The sequence below is a fragment of the Salvelinus fontinalis genome, chromosome 39, assembly GCF_029448725.1.
Source record: "Salvelinus fontinalis isolate EN_2023a chromosome 39, ASM2944872v1, whole genome shotgun sequence".
Lineage (NCBI taxonomy): Eukaryota > Metazoa > Chordata > Actinopteri > Salmoniformes > Salmonidae > Salvelinus > Salvelinus fontinalis.
Genome location: NC_074703.1, coordinates 21,510,175 through 21,529,755, shown reverse-complemented (window position 1 = coordinate 21,529,755; position 19,581 = coordinate 21,510,175). Strand labels below are relative to the sequence as shown.

The following is a 19,581-nucleotide window of genomic DNA, read 5'->3' as shown; positions in this document are numbered from 1 at the left end:
GCTAAAAGAAAAGGAATATAACATATACTGTTTACACGAAACTATATCACATCCTTAGATGAAGTTCTGTGGGAAAAGGAATGGGGTAATGAAATAATTTTCTGTCATGGACAAAGGAACTCATAAGGTGTGTTATAAAATAACCCAAAAATGTATCTGAATGTGCAAATAGTAGGAAGGATTCGCAAGGAAGGTGGATCTTTTTTAATATTAAAGTGGATGGAAAACAGATTTGGCTTATTAATCTATATGGTCCAAACCAGGATGATCCATACTCCTTTGAAAACATTTAGACCAACTTATTGAACTTACAGGCAACAAACGATTAAATCATTATGGTGGGAGTCTATAACACAGTGTTAGGTATCTCAATGGACTGTAAAGGAAATCTCTCTACAAACTATCATCACCATACTCATGAGGAAATTACAAATATTATGGGAACATTAGAAATAGTGGATATGTGGAGACTAAAAAAACATGACCTTGTGACATATACATGTAGGTAACTTAATCAAGCTAGTCGCCTTGACTACCTTCTTGTCTCTTTATCTCTTGCATCAAAGGTTAAAAAAGTATTGATAGGAGACAGAATGCGATTGGATCTAATTAGCCTTCACATAACTCTTATAGAAATTCCACGTGGGCGGGGATATTGAACATTTTATCAACGTTTACCGGAGGACAATATATTTTGAACTATAACAAAATAATTTATAACTGAATTTTTCCAGTATAATATAGGTTCATCAATCCCCTTATTGTTGGGGATACCTTTAAATGCACCTTCAGAGGTCATTCAGTTCAATGTTCATCAATAATAAAAAGTATATTTCTGTCTAAAGAGACAAGACTAACAAGGGAAATCCATGAACTAATAGTGCAGGTAGATAGCAATATAAATGATACTACAGAGAAACAAAATAAGTTCAAGGAAAAACAAAAAGAACTGGAGGAACTTATTCAAGAATGATCTGATGTAATCTATTACAAAAATAAAGAATGAGGAATATGGAGAAAAATGCACCAAATTCTTCCAGAGTCGCCAACACAGGAATGCTACCAAAAATAATTTGCAGAAATTCGTTACTGAAGACGGAGTCATCTATGATTCTCCAAATTATATTTTGAAAGAGGAAGCTTAATATTTTTAGCAGATGTTCTCTTTTCCATCTCATCCTCACCCTTTGAATGACAATTACTGTAAGGAATTCTCTCCAAATAATAAAAAACAAATAGAAAGTTACTAAATGTACAAAAAGATCAGTGCGAATGCCAAATTACAGAGGAATAACTTTTTGAGGGTATTAAATCCTTTCAGTCTGGAAAAAAACCCAGGCTTGATGGTATACCGGTAGAGGTATGTCAAGCCTTTTTTAATATACTCAAAGCTTCATTGTTAGCTTGTTTAATCTACTCAAATAAAATAAAATGTAATTTGTCAAATGCGTTGAATACAAATGCTTACTTACAAGCCCTTAACTAACAATGCAGTTTTAAGAAAAATATGTTTGAATAAAAAAAAGATAAGTACAAAATTTAAATAATTAAAGCGAAGCAGTAAAATAACAGTAGTGAGGCTATATACAGGTAGTACCGGTACAACGTCAATGTGCGGGGGCACAGGTTAGTCAAGGTAATTGAGGTCATATGTACATGTAGGTAGAGTTAACATGACTATGCATAGATAATAGAACAGAACAGGCAGAGGGGTCAGGCAGGTGGATTCAGCATCAGGACAGGCAAGGGTCAAAACCAGGAGGGCTAGGAAAAAACAAGAGAAACACTGGTTGACTTGGCAAAACAAGACGAACTGCCACAGAGAGACAGGAAACACAGGGATAAATACACTGGGGACTAATGGGGAAAACAGGAGACACTTGGAGGTGGGTGGAGACAATCACAAAGACAGGTGAAACAGATGAGGGCGTGACAGAAAAGGGTATTTTGTTTTTAAAGGATATTGAAAATTGGAATGGTAGAGAGTTATGTCCTTCATGGAGATATCAGAATTGTATGGGAAGGTCTGCTCAATCCAAGACTACAACCAATTGATTACAGCATTACCGCAAACATGGAGGAGGCAGGTGGCAGCAGGAGGAGGTAGGGAACTGGTCTGTCTGACCAATAAAGATTCAAAACTGGCAGATGAATTAAAATAGCATAAATAGGAAAGTATACCAGAGACCGGGTCAGTCAATTACTAATATACTAATACTCTTAGTAAAAGTATATATCTTCAACTCGCAATCTGTGGATTCCAAAGGTCGAATCATGACGTCAGTGATCTTCATGTCGGAGCTCTAGAAAGAGGCCCCTTAGAGTCCCCGACTTAGAATTCCGAGTTGGATGACCGTTCAAAACTTATTTTCCCAGTCGGAGCTTGTTTTTTTTCTCTCGAGTTCCCAGTTGTCTTGAACTCACTGAAGTCAGAGATTTTCCAGTTCCGAGTTGTATATGAATGTGGCAGAAGTCATGCTGGCTTGACAGCATGGCCAATATATTCAACCTTTTATGGCCAATGGTATTGAATGTTTATCCTTTTAAGCTTGGAAAACAGACCCTTAAACCCAGACTTGGACCACACACCCACGCCACTAAATAGCAGGCTAGTGATTGCTTTACAACGCTTGCAGTTAGCCACTGATTCCTTCCAAACTCCTCAATGTTGAATTTGTGATTTCCAACTTGTTGTGTAATATTTATGTCCAATGGCTGATGGTACCCGGATGAAGCACCAAATAAACTTCAGTTAGTGCTAAACACAGCTGCTAGAATCTTGACTAGAACCCAAAAATGTGATCATACTGTATTACTCCCGTGCTAGCCTCTCTACACTGGCTTCCTGTTAAGGCAAGGGCTGATTTCAAGGTTTTACTGCTAACCTACAAAGCATTACATGGGCTTGCTCCTAACTATATTCCCGATTTGGTCCTGCCGTACATACCTACACGTACGCTACGGTCACAAGACGCAGGCCTCCTAATTGTCCCTAGAATTTCTAAGAAAATTGCTGGAGGCAGGGCTTTCTCCTATAGAGCTCCATTTTTATGGAAGGGTCTGCCTACCCATGTGAGAGACGCAGACTCGGTCTCAACCTTTAAGTCTTTATTGAAGACTCATCTCTTCAGTAGGTCCTATGATTGAGTGTAGTCTGGCCCAGGAGTGTGAAGGTGAATGGAAAGGCACTGGAGCAACGAACTGCCCTTGCTGTCTCTGCCTGGCCGGTGCTCTCTGCCTCTAACCCTATTACAGCGGCTGAGTCACTGGCTTACTGGTGCTCTTCCATGCAATCCCTAGTAGGGGTGCGTCACTTGAGCGGGTTGAGTCACTGACGTGATCTTCCTGTCTGGGTTGGCGCCCCCCCTTGAGTTGTGCCGTGGCGGAGATCATTGTGGGCTATACTCGGGCCTTGTCTCAGGATGGTAAGTTGGTGGTCGACAATATCCCTCTAGTGGTGCGGGGGCTGTGCTTTGGCAAAGTGGGTGGGGTTATATCCTGCCTGTTTGGCCCTGTTCGGGGTATCGTCGGATGGGGCCCCTCCTGTCTCAGCCTCCAGTATTTATGCTGCAGTAGTTTACGTGTCGGGGGGCTATCTTATATCTTATCTGGCTATCTTATCTGGTGTCCTGTGTGAATTGAAGTATGCTCTCTCTCTCTCTTTCTCTCTCTCTCTCTCTTTCATTTCTTTCTCTCTCTCAGAGGACCTGAGCCCTAGGACCATGCTACAGGACTACCTGGCCTGATGACTCCTTGCTGTCCCCAGTCCACCTGGCCGTGTTGCTGCTCCAGTTTCAACTGTTCCGCCTGCGGCTATGGAAACCTGACCTGTTCACCGGATGTGCTACCTGTCCCAGACCTGCTGTTTTCAACTCTCTAGAGACAGCAGGAGCGGTAGAGATACTCTGAATGATCGGCTATGAAAAGCCAACTGAAATTTACTCCTGAGGGTCTGACCTGTTGCACCCTCGACAACCACTGTGATTATTATTATTTGACCCTGCTGGTCATCTATGAACATTTGAACATCTTGGCCAAGTTCTGTTATTATCTCCATCCGGCACAGCCAGAAGAGGACTGGCCACCCCTCATAGCCTGGATCCTCTCTAGGTTTCTTCCTAGGTTCTGGCCTTTCTAGGGAGTTTTTTCCTAGCCTCCGTGCTTCTACACCTGCATTGCTTACTGTTTGGGGTTTTATGCTGGGTTTCTGTACAGCACTTTGTGACATCAGCTGATGTAAGAAGGGCTTTATAAATACATTTGATTGATTGATTGGTGGTCCCCTCGAACGCGCCCATTGTGTCCCAGAATAAATTGGAAAGGGCGTCTCGGAATTCCCACCACGTGCACGCATTTCACCCTTTTACGATAATGAGCATTTGATTGGTCCAAATCGAAAACATGGTAATTGTATAAACCATCTCATTGGTTAAATCCTCCAGGTCCCTAGAGAACACAGCGCAAAGCCTCCAGACAAGAGATCCTTGGGCGTCTCATACTATGAGAAAGTAGTACGTGTATACATAACATTATATCTGAGAAATTACACAATGGTTATTTTTTATATTGTATAATTCATCATATTAATTCCTCTATCTCTACATTTCAATTAATCATTGCCGGATATAACGACAAATTCCAGGAAAATACCGAGTAGTCTTTCGGGGCGGAGGGATACAACCAGCCTCCACTCGTTAAAAACATTGGCGTTATTGAAAAGGTAGGGAAAGACCGTGACAAAGCTCAGACAGCAAATACATTCCGTAATAACGACACAGTCTTTTGGACTTCTTACCATCTTCTGCGATTGCTACTAGATAATAATTAACCGCTCTGCAAGTGTACTGTTTTCAGTACTTCAAGAAAACGGTCATCTTCAAAGTGATGAATTAAGATACAGGATTCTCGTTTCTAATCTGGAAAAGGACGATGCGGCATTTTATTTGAGACATCGACGGGGCGGGTGGAGTTGGCACACTGGATTTATTAGCTAGCCGCTACCAGCGCTAACCTTTTCAGTCATATTTCCATACGATTGGATCAGAATCTACCTTTTCAGATAAACAAGAATTTAATTAGTCTTCCGTTCGAATATGTTGCTGTCAAAGTTTGGCTCATTCTCGCACATTTGCCACCCTTCGAGCATGGACCATTTACCGGTGAAAATACAGCTCCAGCCAGGTATGATTCGAACCCGCTGTCATTCTTCGTGCGTTACATAGCCGGAAAGATGGACTGTTTATTGAACTAGATTTATCTTAGTCATTCATGCTTCCAATAATGAAACAATTGTATTTTACTGACTAACTCTAAAAGCCTTACATGGAACTATTTAAATGGCTTCGTACTGTCGATAGGCACGCCAACTGTGATTAACATAGCTAAGGTTAGTCAACAGCTGCGACTCGATTGCCTATCTTGCGCTGTGAAAGACGAGACTGTCGTGTATGCTTATCTGCTCTCAATTTGATGTTTCTCCAGTTAAAGTGGAAAAGGAGCCGTTCGAAAAGGTGTACACCGTGGGATCCGTGCTGGGTAGCGGTGGATTCGGCACAGTCTACGCCGGTAGTCGGCTCTCGGATGACGCACTGGTAAGAATAGGAGTGCTTTGATCTTGGCACATGGCGCCATCAAGGCATCTCATAGTTATTTACTAACTTCGTTGTATCTAATGTGTATTTCTTTTCTCTCTCTCTCTCGAAATTAGGTCGCAGTGAAACATGTGCCGAAGGAGCGGGTGACCGAATGGGGTACTATTGTAAGTATCACCACTCCGGTTTGTTTAGGTTTTTCACCCATGTCAGTTGTTATTTTTTTTGATAATTGAATCGATTCTAGGTCACTCAACTCATTTGTGATTTCATATTTTCTTCCAGAATGGTGTGATGGTGCCTTTGGAGATTATTTTATTGAAGAAAGTCAGTTCGTCGTTTCGGGGGGTTATACAACTCCTGGATTGGTATGAGCGACCAGACGGCTGGCTGATTGTTATGGAACGACCGGAGCTGGTCAAGGATCTTTTCGATTTCATAACGGAGAAGGGCGCTTTGGATGAGGAGACAGCAAGGGGATTTTTCCGTCAGGTTTTGGAGGCTGTCCGCCACTGCTACAGCAGCGGGGTAGTTCACAGAGATATCAAAGATGAAAATCTGCTTGTAGACCTACGCACTGGGGAGCTCACGCTTATTGACTTTGGTTCAGGGGCGATTCTCAAGGACACGGTCTACACTGACTTTGACGGTATGTACTCTACCCAATGCGTTGCCAGCAGTGGCTTCGTTGTATTTTCTGGGTTTGATGTGTTTTTGAAGGTGCGTTATATTCTGCACTGACCCATGACTTGCTTTCTGCTATATTTGTTTGTTTTAGTATAGATACCTACTCGCCTTATTAGATAATCTGATGATATAATACCCCCCCCCCCCCCCCCCCCCCTCTGTATTGGCCGGCGTGTCCACAGACGCTTGTGACGCAGTGGTTTGTTTTTGGTACCTCATAGTTTTCCGTCGGGTGGTGATGTTATTAGCAATGTTTATAGGTCGATCCTTATTCATTTTGATTATCCCTATGTAGTTAATTTCAAGTACCTTCTATAAATATGTCATATTAGTCAATAATTTAACACACTAGTGTAGTAAAATAGGTTATTGTTATATGTTGACAATTGTCTGGGTTCTGTTAAGAAACGCTCACTTCAAAGCCTTTAGGTAATGGCTATTGGGCCAGCTGCCACGTAACATCTGTTTGTTGTGAAACCTGAGCTTGGGCTGATTCATGTCACGTGGTGGCTCACATTGCGCACTCGAGTTTGTGTTTGGTATCCAAGTTACTCATGCCTGGAGGGAGGGGGGTGAGGCGGGTCACCCAGTTTCATAGAGATTTGTTGTGGAAAAGAAAAAGACATTATTACACCAGTATAACATCCTTGTTTTAGATGGAATTACACTTGCCTTGTTCGGCCTTTAGTGAGACATTATCTGACTATTTTTAAATATCCATCATTTATAATCTTTCCAAATCATACAGTATTGCAATATAGGCCTATTTATATTATTGTTGTCACATGAAATGTCCCAAATAAACAGTTTTGATGCTATTATAGAAGTTAAGAAGTCACTAATCAGCCTTTTCTTCTCCAGGTACAAGAGTATATAGTCCGCCAGAGTGGATCCGCTTCCATAGATACCACGGGCGCTCGGCTACGGTGTGGTCGCTAGGGGTGCTGCTGTACGACATGGTCTGTGGAGACATCCCCTTTGAGCAAGACGAGGAAATCCTCCAGGGGAGACTGTACTTCAGGAGGAGAGTGTCTAATGGTGTGTACTAACTCCATTAGTCAACCTACAATCATAAAAACACATTTCTAAGTCTTAAAACATATTTCTTAACACAATTTTATATTTCATTTCTACCCTCCATCTTCCTCTTGTCCCACAAAATAAAATACTAATCCATGTTTTCCCCTTTTCTCTCCTTCTTTCCAGAGTGCCAGCAGCTGATCAAGTGGTGCCTGTCGCTACGGCCGTCAGACAGGCCTACTCTAGAACAGATCCTGGACCACCCGTGGATGCGCTTGGCTGGGGAAGTGTCGATGTCCTCCAAGCCTGAGGATGGGGACATCCGGCTGAGGACCATCGACACGGACACATCTAGCACAAGCTCCAGCAAGGAGAGCCTATGAAAGAGAGAGGGGATGAGAGGAGAAAAGAGTGAATGGACATGAGGAGGGGAGGGGGGGGGGGGGTTAACTGGACTTAAAAGGGCTCTGGTCCTTATGCCCCACCATGGCTTTGGCTGGCAGAATTATTTTTGGGTTTCCTTTTGTAGGGAATTCTTATAATTTATTATGGTTTGTTCTTCCTTTATCTTTTGTTTATTTTTTTATAACTCATGAATTGTTTCCTAATGTGGAACATTTGCTGTTTGGGCGGTCTTTACCAGTGTCTATTTATTTAGTACTTTATTATTTTCTAATTTGTTATAACAAGGCTGATTTTATGCATCTGGTTTAAAGCCCCTTATTCAGACAGACATAGCTGCTCTCATAGAGCTTGGAGAATGCTTTATATTTCAATGTTTTTGATTTGGAGTGCCTTTTTGAAAGCTGCTTCTCGGGGGGGGCTTTTGTCATAACTTTTTGTTGTTATAACCCTTTTGGGCTGGTTTGTTTGTACGTATCCCACCCTGTCATGATGGAGATTAGTTGTCTTCCTCCACGACAGTGTGGTAAACTACACCACCCAGCATTCTTAGGGATCATAAAATAGGGGATGAAGGCGGGAGTTGACTGTTGACCATGGAATACTTGAAATGCAACCCACTCACACTGCGCCCCCTTACTAAGCTGCTCACTCATACTACAGCCTCGAGTTGTTTGGATTTCTCAAAATTGGATCCTTTCATTTCTGAATGTGTATTAAAACTTCATTATCTGTGTGTTTAGCCCCTTGGAAATGTATTTTAATTGAATGTTTTGCCTTTCCCCCATCTCACTACTGGCACTACATTGCTCTTGCCCTGGACTGGCGTATCATGGCTTAAGTGTGAAATGCACAATCAATGCAATATTCATGGACTCGGTTATGTCTTTTACTATACAAATATTGTGCAGTTTTTTTTATTTTTTATCCCATGCTGTTAATTTATTCAGAATGTGTAGACATTCCACTCTTTAGGCTCATTTTATTTATTGTAGATGTTTAAGAGGTGAGATCCCAGAATTTGCATATCTTTACATGGCCTTTTGTTTTGCATTCCTGTAATGATATTTTTACACTTCAACATAATTTTAATTTTTTTTTTTAGTTTGTGGATGGATGCACTGAAGTTGTCGAAAGGGAATTAAAACAAGGTTTACTTAAATTTGGAAGAGCTACGAATGTGATTGAACTCCTTTTTATAGTCTTGTAAGTAATGTTGGATTGACTTAATCTAAAAGTACATCTGCTTTTTGGGGTACATTACACGTGTGCTGTCTCCATGCATTGAACTCCATGGACGCACATGGCTATTGGGTTGGATAAGGCTATTCTAGTTAGTGACTATGATGAATCTGTGGCTTGCCTGGTGTTAGATATTCTCTTTCGGTTTAGCTGTATGACACGAATGATAGAGATCTGGTGATGCAATTTTTTTTATACAAACATTTCAATTAAATCCCTTTGTACATAAATCATACTTGTGTTGTCTTTTTTTTTACTAGTAAAAATTCCTCATACAGTCATTGATAAATCTATAAACCAAACATTATTAAATGGGTAAGGATGTTTGCATATATATCTATATACAGTTAGAACAACCTCAATTTGTCAGGCATGGACTCGACAAGGTGTCAAGCATTCCACAGGGATGCTGCCCCATGTTTGTATTTCTATTTATTATGGATCCCCAGCAGCTACTCTTCCTTGGGTCCAGCAACATAAGACTGTTACATACAGTTTAAAATACTACATGACATTACATTTCATAACACCTTCCCCAACACATTGTGTGCCCTCAGGCCACCATTCCACCACCACATATTTACAATACAACATCCAGGCGCCTGTGTGTCTTCAGTCCCCGCTGTTCCATAAGGTGTATTTTTATCTGTTTTTTCAATCCGATTCTACTGCTTGCATCAGTTACCTGATGTGGAATAGAGTTCCATGTAGCTGTGGCTCTATGTATTACTGTGCACCTCCCATTGTCTGACTCCAATGCTTCCCACAGTTGTGTCAAGTTGGTTGGATGTCCTTTTGGTGGTGGACCATCGATACACACAGGAAACTGTTGAGCGGGGAAAAACCCAGCAGCGGTGCAGTTCTTGACACAAACCGGTATGCATAGCACCTACTACCATACCCCGTTTGTAGGCACTTAAATCTTTTGTCTTGTCCATTCACTCTCTGAATGGCACATATACACAATCCATGTCTCAATTGTCTCAAGGCTTATAAATCATTTAACCTGTCTCATGCCCTTCATCGACAATGATTGAAGTCGATTTAACAAGTGCCAGCTTTCACCTGGTGTCATGGAAAGTGCAGGTGTTCGTAATCTTTTGTATAGTCAGTGTGTGACGTGGCTGTATTAGCTGTACACAGAGAAGGACTGGGTAGGAAAGTGACACAGGAATGAGGCAGGAGCCAGGGACATGCATCATCACACTCACAACACAACCCTGAACCTAGCTAGAACTAATTGCTTTTCCGTTTATGCTGCCGGCCTCATCTGCCTGCCATACAATAACAATACCATAAGTCACTCCATTATTGGTGGAGCAGAGCAGTGGGCTGTGAGAAAGAGAAAGGTAGACGATGTTCGTCATCATCTGTAAGTCAGTGTTCTCCGGGAAGTGGTAGTGGGGGATGGAGGGACGAGTGTTGTTGTTGTGGTGGGGAGGTGCTGCCCCCTCTGGTGACTCCCGGCACATGCTCTGTTATGGCCCCTCACCGTAGATAATGACCATAGGCACAGATCTAGGCGCTACCCCTCAGGCTCAACCTTAACTGTTTGAAGTGAAAAACACATAACAGATCTTAGTTCAGTGTCTAAGTAAATTTTTCTAGCTCTCCCTATCTAAAAATCACACATCATCAAATCAAATCAAATACAATTGTATTTTTCACGTGCCCGAATACAACAGACCTTACAGTGAAATACTTACTTACAAGCCCTTAACCAACAATGCGATTTTAAGAAAATACCTACAAAAAGTACGAGATAAAAATAACAGATAATTAAAGAGCAGCAGTAAAATTACAATAGCGGGCTATATACAGGGGGTACCAGTACAGAGTCAGTATACGGGGCACCGGTGTCGAGGTAATTGTAATATGTACATGTAGGTAGAGTTATTAAAGTGACTATGCAAAGATAATAACAGAGTAGCAGCAGCGTAGAAGAGAGGGGGGGGGGGGGGGGCAATGCAAATAGTCTGGGTAGCCATTTCATTAGATGAGTCTTATAGCTTGGGGCTAGAAGCTGTTAAGAAGCCTCTCAGAGAGAACAGTCTATGACTAGAGTGGCTGGAGTCTTTGACAATTTTTAGGGCCTTCCTCTGACACCGCCTGGATTTATAGGTCCTGGATGGCAGGAAGCTTGGCCCCGGTGATGTACTGGGCTGTACTCACTATCTGTAGTGCCTTGCGGTCGGAGGCCGAGCAGTTGCGATACCAGGCAGTGATGCAACCCGTCAGGATACTCTCGATGGTGCAGCTGTAAAACCTTTGAGGATCTGAGGTCCCATGACAAATATTTTCAGTCTCCTGAGGGTGAATTTGTTTTTGTCATGCCCTCTTCACGACTGCCTTGCTGTGCTTGGACCATGTTAGTTTGTTGGTGATGTGGTCGCCAAGGAACTTGAAGCTCTCAACCTGCTCCACTACAGCCCCTTCGATGAGAATGGGGGCGTGCTCGGTCCTCCTTTTCCTGTAGTCCACAATCATCTCCTTTGTCTTGATCACATTGAGGGAGAGGCTGTTGTCCTTACACCACAAAGTCAGGTCTCTGACCTCCTCCCTATAGGCTGTCTCATCGTTGTCGGTGATCAGGCCTACCACTGTTGTGTCATCAGCAAATTTAATGATGGTGTTGGAGTCGTGCTTGGCCATGCAGTCATGAGTGAACAGGGAGTACAGGAGGGGACTGAGCACGCACCCCTGAGGGGCCCCCGTTTTGAGGATCAGCGTGGCGAATGTGTAGTTACCCACCCTTACTACCTGGGGGCGGCCCATCAGGAATTCCAGGATCCAGTTGCAGAGGGAGGTGTTAAGTCCCAAGGTCCTTAGCTTAGTGATGAGCTTTGAGGTCCCTATGGTGTTGAACGCTGAGCTGTAGTCAATGAACAGCATTCTCACATAGGTGTTCCTTTTGTCCAGGTGTGAAAGGGCAGTGTGGAGTGCAATAGAGATTGCATCATCTGTGGATCTGTTGGGGCAGTATGCAAATTGGAGTTGGTCTAGGGTTTCTAGGATAATGGTGTTGTGAGCCATGACCAGCCTTTCAAAGCATTTCATGGCTACAGACATGAGTGCTACGGGTCGGTAGTCATTTAGGCAGGTTACCTTAGTGTTCTTGGGCACAGGGACTATGGTGGTCTGCTTAAAACATGTTTGTATTACAGACTCAGACAGGGAGAGGTTGAAAATGCCAGTGAAGACACTTGCCAGTTGGTTAGCGCAAGCTCGGAGTACACGCCCTGGTAATCCGATGTCTGGCCTTGCGGCCTTGTGAATGTTGACCTGTTTAAAGGTCTTACTCACATCGGCTGCGGAGAGCGTGATCACACAGTCATCTGGAACAGCTGATGCTCTCATGCATGTTTTAGTGTTTTTTGCCTCGAAGCGAGCATAGAAGTTGTTTAGCTCGTCTGGTAGGCTCATATCACTGGGCAGCTCTCAGCTGTGCTTCCCTTTGTAATCTGTAATAGTTTACCATCCTTGCCACATCTGACGAGCGTCAGAGCCGGTGTAGTACGGTTAGACTTTAGTCCAGTATTGATGCTTTGCCTGTTTGATGGTTCTTCAGAGGGCATAGCAGTATTTCTTATAAGCTTCCGGTTTAGAGTCCCGGTACTTGAAAGCAGCAGCTCTACCCTTTAGTTCAGTGCGAATGTTGTCTGTAATCCATAGCTTCTGGTTGGCGTATGTATGTACAGTCACTGTGGGGACGACATCATCAATGCACTTATTGATGAAGCCAATGACTGATGTGGTGTACTCCTCAATGCCATCGGAAGAATATTGGAACATATCTGTCTGTGCTAGCAAAACAGTCCTGTAGTTTAGCATCTGCTTCATCAGACCACTTAGTTTTTAATGTCCCATTGTGTAACGATCGTCTTTGGTGGTAGAAGGATCGGACCAAAGCGCAGCGTGGTAAGTGTTCATGATGACGTTTAATACAAACTCAGAACACTAAACAAAACAATAAACGATGAACAAACAAAACAGTACCGTGTGGCGACAAACACTGACACGGAAGACAAACACCCACAAACCAAAATACAAAACAGGCTACCTAAATATGGTTCCCAATCAGAGACAATGACAAACACCTGCCTCTGATTGAGAACCATATCAGGCCAAACGACAAACCCAACATAGAAACACAAAACATAGATAACCCACCCAACTCAAGCCCTGACCACACCAAAACAAAGAAAATACAAAAGAACTATGGTCAGAACGTGACACATTGGTAGGATATACTTGCTTTCAGTTTGTCCCATTTCTTTTCCAGCGATTGAACGTTGGCATTACAGTATGGATGGCAAAGACAGATTAGCTAATTGTCAGAATTCTCAGTTTCTTTCTCCAGCGAATGACGGGATGAGGGCCTGTTCGGGTGTTTGGAGTATATCCTTCCCATCCGACTCATTAAAGACAAATTTGTTGTCCAATTCGAGATGAGTAATTGCTGTTCTGATGTCCAGAAGCTCTTTTCGATCATAAGAGACGGTAGCATTAACATTATGTACAAAATAATTTACAAACAATGCAGAAAAACTAACAAAATAGCACGGTTGGTTAAGAGCCAATAAAACGGCAGCCATCATCTCCGGGGGCATCTTCATCATTCATTAAAAACTTTCATTTCCAATATGACAGCAGGCATATGGATATTTAAGGGCTTTAGCATTGGATAGCTGGTTCCTTGAACATACACAAGGATCAGCACAGTGATGAAAGAACTCATTTATGTGCTGATGAAAAAGGCACGGCTTCCCTTTTAATTAGCTATCTTTGCCTTGCAAACGTATTCAAACCCCTTGGATTTCTTCACAATTTATTGTGTTATAAAATGGGATTACAATGAATTTAATATACACAAAATACTCAAGTGGAAGAAAAAAAGTGAACACTTTTTAAAGTGTTACAAAAATGTAATAACTAAAATATAGTCGCTGCATACGTGTTTAGCCCCTTTGCTTAGGCAAGCCTGAATTAGTTCATGAGATAAATGCGGCTTAACAAATCACAAAACGTGTTACATGGATTCACTCTGTGTGAAATAATAGGGTTTGACATGATTTTTAAATGACTAACCCTTCCTCTGTCCGCCATACATACAACATCTGTAAGGTCCCTCTCAAGTATTAAACTTCAAGCACTGCTCAGGGATGTTAACATGAGGTCATTGGTGATTTAAAACAGCTACAGTGTTCAATGGCTGTGATGGGAGAGAACTGAGGATGCATCAACATTGTAGTGACTCCACAATAATGTATGCAACAAGGCACTAAGGTACAGTGCCTTTGGGAAGTATTCAGACCCCTTGACTTTTTCCACATTTTGTTAGGTTACAGCCTTATTCTAAAATTGATACATTTGTTTTCTCTCATCACAATAACCCATCATGACAAATCAAACACTGTTTTTTATACATTTTTGCTAATTTATAAAATATTAAAAACGGAAATATCACATTTACATAATTATTCTGACCCTTTTCACAGTAATTTGTTGAAGCACATTTGGCAGCGATTACAGCCCTGAGTCTTCTTGGGTATGACGCTACTAGCTTGGCACACCTGTATTTGCGGAGTTTCTCCCATTCTTCACTGCAGATCCTCTCCTGCTCTGTCAGATTGGATTGGAGAGAGTTGCTGCACAGCTATTTTCAGATCTCTTCAGAGAGGTTAGATCGGGTTCAAGTCCGAGATCTGGCTGGGCCACTCAAGGACATTCAAGGAATTGCACTGAAGCCACTCCTGCGTTGTCTTGGCTGTGTGCATAGGGTCGTTGTCCTGTTGGAAGGTGAACCTTCGCCCCAGTCTGAGGACCTGAGCCCTCTGGAGCAGGTTTTCATCAAGGATCTCTCTGTACATTGCTCCATTCATCTTAGCCTCGTTCCTGACTAGTCTCCCAGTCCCTGCCGCTGAAAAACATCCCCACAGCATGATGCTGCTACCACCATGCTTCACCGTAGGGAGGGTGCCAGGTTTCCTCCAGACGTGACGCTTGGCATTCAGCTCAAAGAGTTCAATCTTGGTTTCATCAGACCAGAGAATGTTGTTTCTCATGGTCTGAGAGTCTTTAGGTGCTTTTTGGCAAACTCCAAGCAGGCTGTCATGTGCCTTTTACTGAGGAGAGGCTTCCATCTGGCCAATCTACCATAAAGGCCTAATTGTTGGAGTGCTACAAAGGTGGTTGTCCTACTGGAAAGTTCTCCCATCTCCACAGAGGAACTCTTGAGCTCTGTGAGTGACCATCGGGTTCTTGGTCACCTCCCTGACCAATGCCCTTCTCCCCCGATTGCTCAGTTTGGCCGGGCGGCCAGCTCTAGGACGAGTCTTGGTGGTTCCATACTTCTTCCATTTAAGAATTATGGAGGCCACTGTGTTCTTGGGGACCTTCAATGCTGCAGACATTTTTTGGTACCCTTCCCCAGATCTGTGCCTCGACACAATCCTGTATCAGAGCACTGAGAACAATTCCTTCGACATCATGGCTTGGTTTTTGCTCTGACATGCACTGTAAACTGTGGGACCTTATATAGACAGGTGTGTGCCTTTCCAAATCATGTCCAATCAATTGAATTTAACACAGGTGGACTCCAATCAAGTTGTAAAAACATCAAGGATGATCAATGGAAACAGGATGCACCTGAGCTCAACTTCGAGTCTCATAGTAAATGGTCTGAATACTTGTGTAAATAAGGTATTTCTGTTTTTTATTTGTAATAAATTTGCTAATTTCTAAAAACCTGTATTCACTTTGTCATTATGGGGCATTGAATGTAGATTAATGAGGATTTTTTTTTAAATGTAATCCATCTTAGAATAAGGCTGTAACGTAACAAGATTTGGAAAAGTAAAGGGGTCTGGAATAGTTTACGAATGCACTGTAATTATTTAAAAAAATTTACCTGGCTAAAGGAATAAACGTTTTGGCCTAAATGAAAAGCCCAACGTTTGGGGCAAATCCAACCCAACACATCACTGAGTAACTGCCTCCCAATTTTAAGTATGGTGGTAGCTGCATCATGGTAAGGGTATACTTGACATCTGCAAATACTGTGGAGTTTTTTTTGGATAAAAATAAACAGGATAGGGCTAAGCACAGGCAGAATCCTAGACAAAAACCTGCATTAGTCTGCTTTACACCAGCCACTGTGAGAGAAATTCACCGTTCAGCAGGACAATAACCTGCGTCACAAGGCCAAATCTACACTGGATATGCAGTGAATACATACAATACACTGCTCAAAAAAATAAAGGGAACACTTAAACAACACAATGTAACTCCAAGTCAATCACACTTCTGTGAAATCAAACTGTCCACTTAGGAAGCAACACTGATTGACAATAAATTGCACATGCTGTTGTGCAAATGGAATAGACAACAGGTGGAAATTGTAGGCAATTAGCAAGACACCCCCAATAAAGGAGTGGTTCTGCAGGTGGTGACCACAGACCACTTCTCAGTTCCTATGCTTCCTGGCTGATGTTTTGGTCACTTTTGAATGCTGCCGTTTTTTTCACTCTAGTGGTAGCATGAGACGGAGTCTACAACCCACACAAGTAGCTCAGGTAGTGCAGCTCATCCAGGATGGCACATCAATGCGAGCTGTGGCAAGAAGGTTTGCTGTGTCTGTCAGCGTAGTGTCCAGAGCATGGAGGCGCTACCAGGAGACAGGCCAGTACATCAGGAGACGTGGAGGAGGCCGTAGGAGAGCAACAACCCAGCAGCAGTACCGCTACCTCCACCTTTGTGCAAGGAGGAGCAGGAGGAGCACTGCCAGAGCCCTGCAAAATGACCTCCAGCAGGCCACAAATGCGCTACCTCCGCCTTTGTGCAAGGAGGAGCAGGAGGAGCACTGCCAGAGACCTGCAAAATGACCTCCAGCAGGCCACAAATGTGCATGTGTCTGCTCAAACGGTCAGAAACAGACTCCATGAGGGTGGTATGAGGGCCCGACGTCCACAGGTGGGGGTTGTGCTTACAGCCCAACACCGTGCAGGACGTTTGGCATTTGCCAGAGAACACCAAGATTGGCAAATTCGCCACTGGCGCCCCGTGCTCTTCACAGATGAAAGCAGGTTCACAGTGAGCACATGAGCTAATGTGACAGACGTGACAGAGTCTGGAGACGCCGTGGAGAACGTTCTGCTGCCTGCAACATCCTCCAGCATGACCGGTTTGGCGGTGGGTCAGTCATGGTGTGGGGTGGCATTTCTTTGGGGGCCGCACAGCCCTCCATGTTCTCGCCAGAGGTAGCCTGACTGCCGTTAGGTACCGAGATGAGATCCTCAGCCCCTTGTGAGACCATATGCTGGTGCGGTTGGCCCTGGGTTTCTCCTAATGCAAGACAATGCTATACCTCATGTGGCTGGAGTGTGTCAGCAGTTCCTGCAAGAGGAAGGCATTGATGCTATGGACTGGCCCGCCTGTTCCCCAGACCTGAATCCAATTGAACACATCTGGGACATCATGTCTCGCTCCATCCACCAACGCCACGTTGCACCACAGACTGTCCAGGAGTTGGCGGATGCTTTAGTCCAGGTCTGGGAGGAGATCCCTCAGGAGACCATCCGCCACCTCATCAGGAGCATGCCCAGGGATTGTAGGGAGGTCATACAGGCACGTGGAGGCCACACACACTACTGAGCCTCATTTTCACTTGTTTTAAGGACATTACATCAAAGTTGGATCAGCCTGTAGTGTGGTTTTCCACTTTAATTTTGAGTGTGACTCCAAATCCAGACCTCCATGGGTTGATAAATTTGATTTCCATTGATAATTTTTGTGTGATTTTGTTGTCAGCACATTCAACTATGTAAAGAAAAAAGTATTTAATAAGAATATTTCATTCTTTCAGATCTAGGATGTGTTAGTTTAGTGTTCCCTTTATTTTTTTGAGCAGTCTATATGCATATTTGTCTCTGTTTCAGAACCAATAGGTAAATTGAAAAATCTTGTAGATTAGATTTAGGAAAGTATTTATGAATCATAGAAAAAAGGTTTGGAGAGCCTTTACGCACTAAAGAAATAAAATGGTGGTTAGATTCATTCTGAAAATTTCTACATTTAGCTCTTCAACTGATGGTAGTTTTGGAAGATTAGTGTACAGATAATTATAATAGGGAGAATAGTGTACAATAGTCAGCTATACCCTCATCTATTGCCTGCATTAACCATGGGACTGTGTGATGACACAACCAAGTAATTCAACTACATGGCCATAAGTATGTGGACACCTGCGCAACATCTCATTACAAAATCATGAGCATTAATATGGAGTTAGTCCCCCCTTTGCTGTTATAACAGCCTCCACTCTTCTGGGAAGGCTTTCCACTAGATGTTGGAACATTGGTGCAGGAACCTGCTTCCATTCAGCCACGAGCATTAGTAAGGTCAAGCACTGATTTCGGGCAATTGGGCCTGGCTCGCAGTCGGCGTTCCAATTCGTCTCAAAGGTGTTTGATGGGGTTGAGGTCAGGGCTTTGTGCAGGCCAGTCAAGTTCTTCCACACCGATCTCAACAAACCATTTCTGTATGGACCTTGCTTTCTGCACGGGGGCATTGTCATGCTTAAATGGGAAAGGCCCAAACTTTTGCCACGAAGTTGGAGGCACCGAATCGTCTAGAATGTCATTGTATGCTGTAGCATTAAGATTTCCCTTCACTGGAACTGAGAGGCCTAGCCCGAACTATGAAAAACAGTCCCAGACCATTATTCCTACTCCACTATGCCTCGGGGCAGGTAGCGTTCTCCTGGCATCCGCCAAACCCAGATTAGTCCGTCGGACTGCCAGATGGTGAAGCGTGATTCATCACTCCAGAGATCGCGTTGCCCCTACCCCAGCCGACGCTTGGCATTGCACATGGTGATTTTAGGCTTATGTACGGCTGCTTGGCCATGGAAACCCATTTCATGAAGCTCCCGTTGCTTCCAGAGGCAGTTTGGAACTCGGTAGTGAGTGTTGCAACCGAGGACAGATGATTATTGCGCATCAGCACTCGGCGTTCCCGTTCTGTAAACTTGTGTGGCCTCCAATTTGTGGGACCTACCATTTTGCGGCTGAGCCGATGTTGCTCCACTTTCCACTTTCCACTTTCCACTTTCCACTTTCCACTTCACAATAACAGCACTTACAGTTGACCGGGGCAGCTTTACCAGGGCAGAAATTTGACGGACTGTCTTGTTGGAAAGGTGGCATCCTATGACAGTGTCATGTTGAAAGTCACTGAGCTCTTCAGTACGGGCTATTCTACTGCCAATGTTTGTCTATGGAAATTGCATGGCTGTGTGCTCGATTTTATACACCTGTCAGCAAAGGGTGTGGCTGAAATAGCCAAATCCACTAATTTGAAGGGCTGTCTATATACTTTTGTGTATGTGCACCATGTGTCGGGTTCAAACTGTTACAGCTTGGTCAGCGCTCAGCTCCATAACGATTTAATTAGCATAAGTAATTTTTTATATTATCAACCGTTACTAATGATCCTCAGCAATAACCACATGGCCGTGACAGTGTTTACAGAGGAAGCAAATGAAGGTAAACAAAACAATGTAATTAAATGGAATGATAATGTAGCCTATTTCAACTGAAGAGAACTAACAGTAAATTGGCAGTGTAATATGTGTTGTTAT

The 19,581-nt window shown here is 43.2% G+C and overlaps 1 protein-coding gene across 1 annotated transcript; it reads left to right on the top strand.

Annotated features, from left to right (window-relative positions):
- Positions 1–4,711: 4,711 nt before the first annotated feature.
- Positions 4,712–9,172, top strand: LOC129838432 (serine/threonine-protein kinase pim-3-like). Its single transcript, XM_055905376.1, has 6 exons — positions 4,712–5,181; positions 5,482–5,591; positions 5,708–5,758; positions 5,877–6,240; positions 7,140–7,316; positions 7,485–9,172. The coding sequence occupies exons 1-6, from the start codon at positions 5,094–5,096 to the stop codon at positions 7,679–7,681; spliced, it is 987 nt and encodes a 328-aa protein (XP_055761351.1). The 5' UTR covers positions 4,712–5,093; the 3' UTR covers positions 7,682–9,172.
- The last annotated feature ends 10,409 nt before the right edge of the window (positions 9,173–19,581 follow it).

Excerpts from the sequence above, each read along its gene's own strand:
- LOC129838432 (XM_055905376.1), top strand. The coding sequence starts at position 5,094 with ATGTTGCTGTCAAAGTTTGGCTCATTCTCGCACATTTGCCACCCTTCG. Across the intron at positions 5,759-5,876 it reads TGACCGAATGGGGTACTATT|AATGGTGTGATGGTGCCTTT; the intron begins GTAAGTATCACC and ends ATTTTCTTCCAG. Across the intron at positions 6,241-7,139 it reads GGTCTACACTGACTTTGACG|GTACAAGAGTATATAGTCCG; the intron begins GTATGTACTCTA and ends TTTCTTCTCCAG.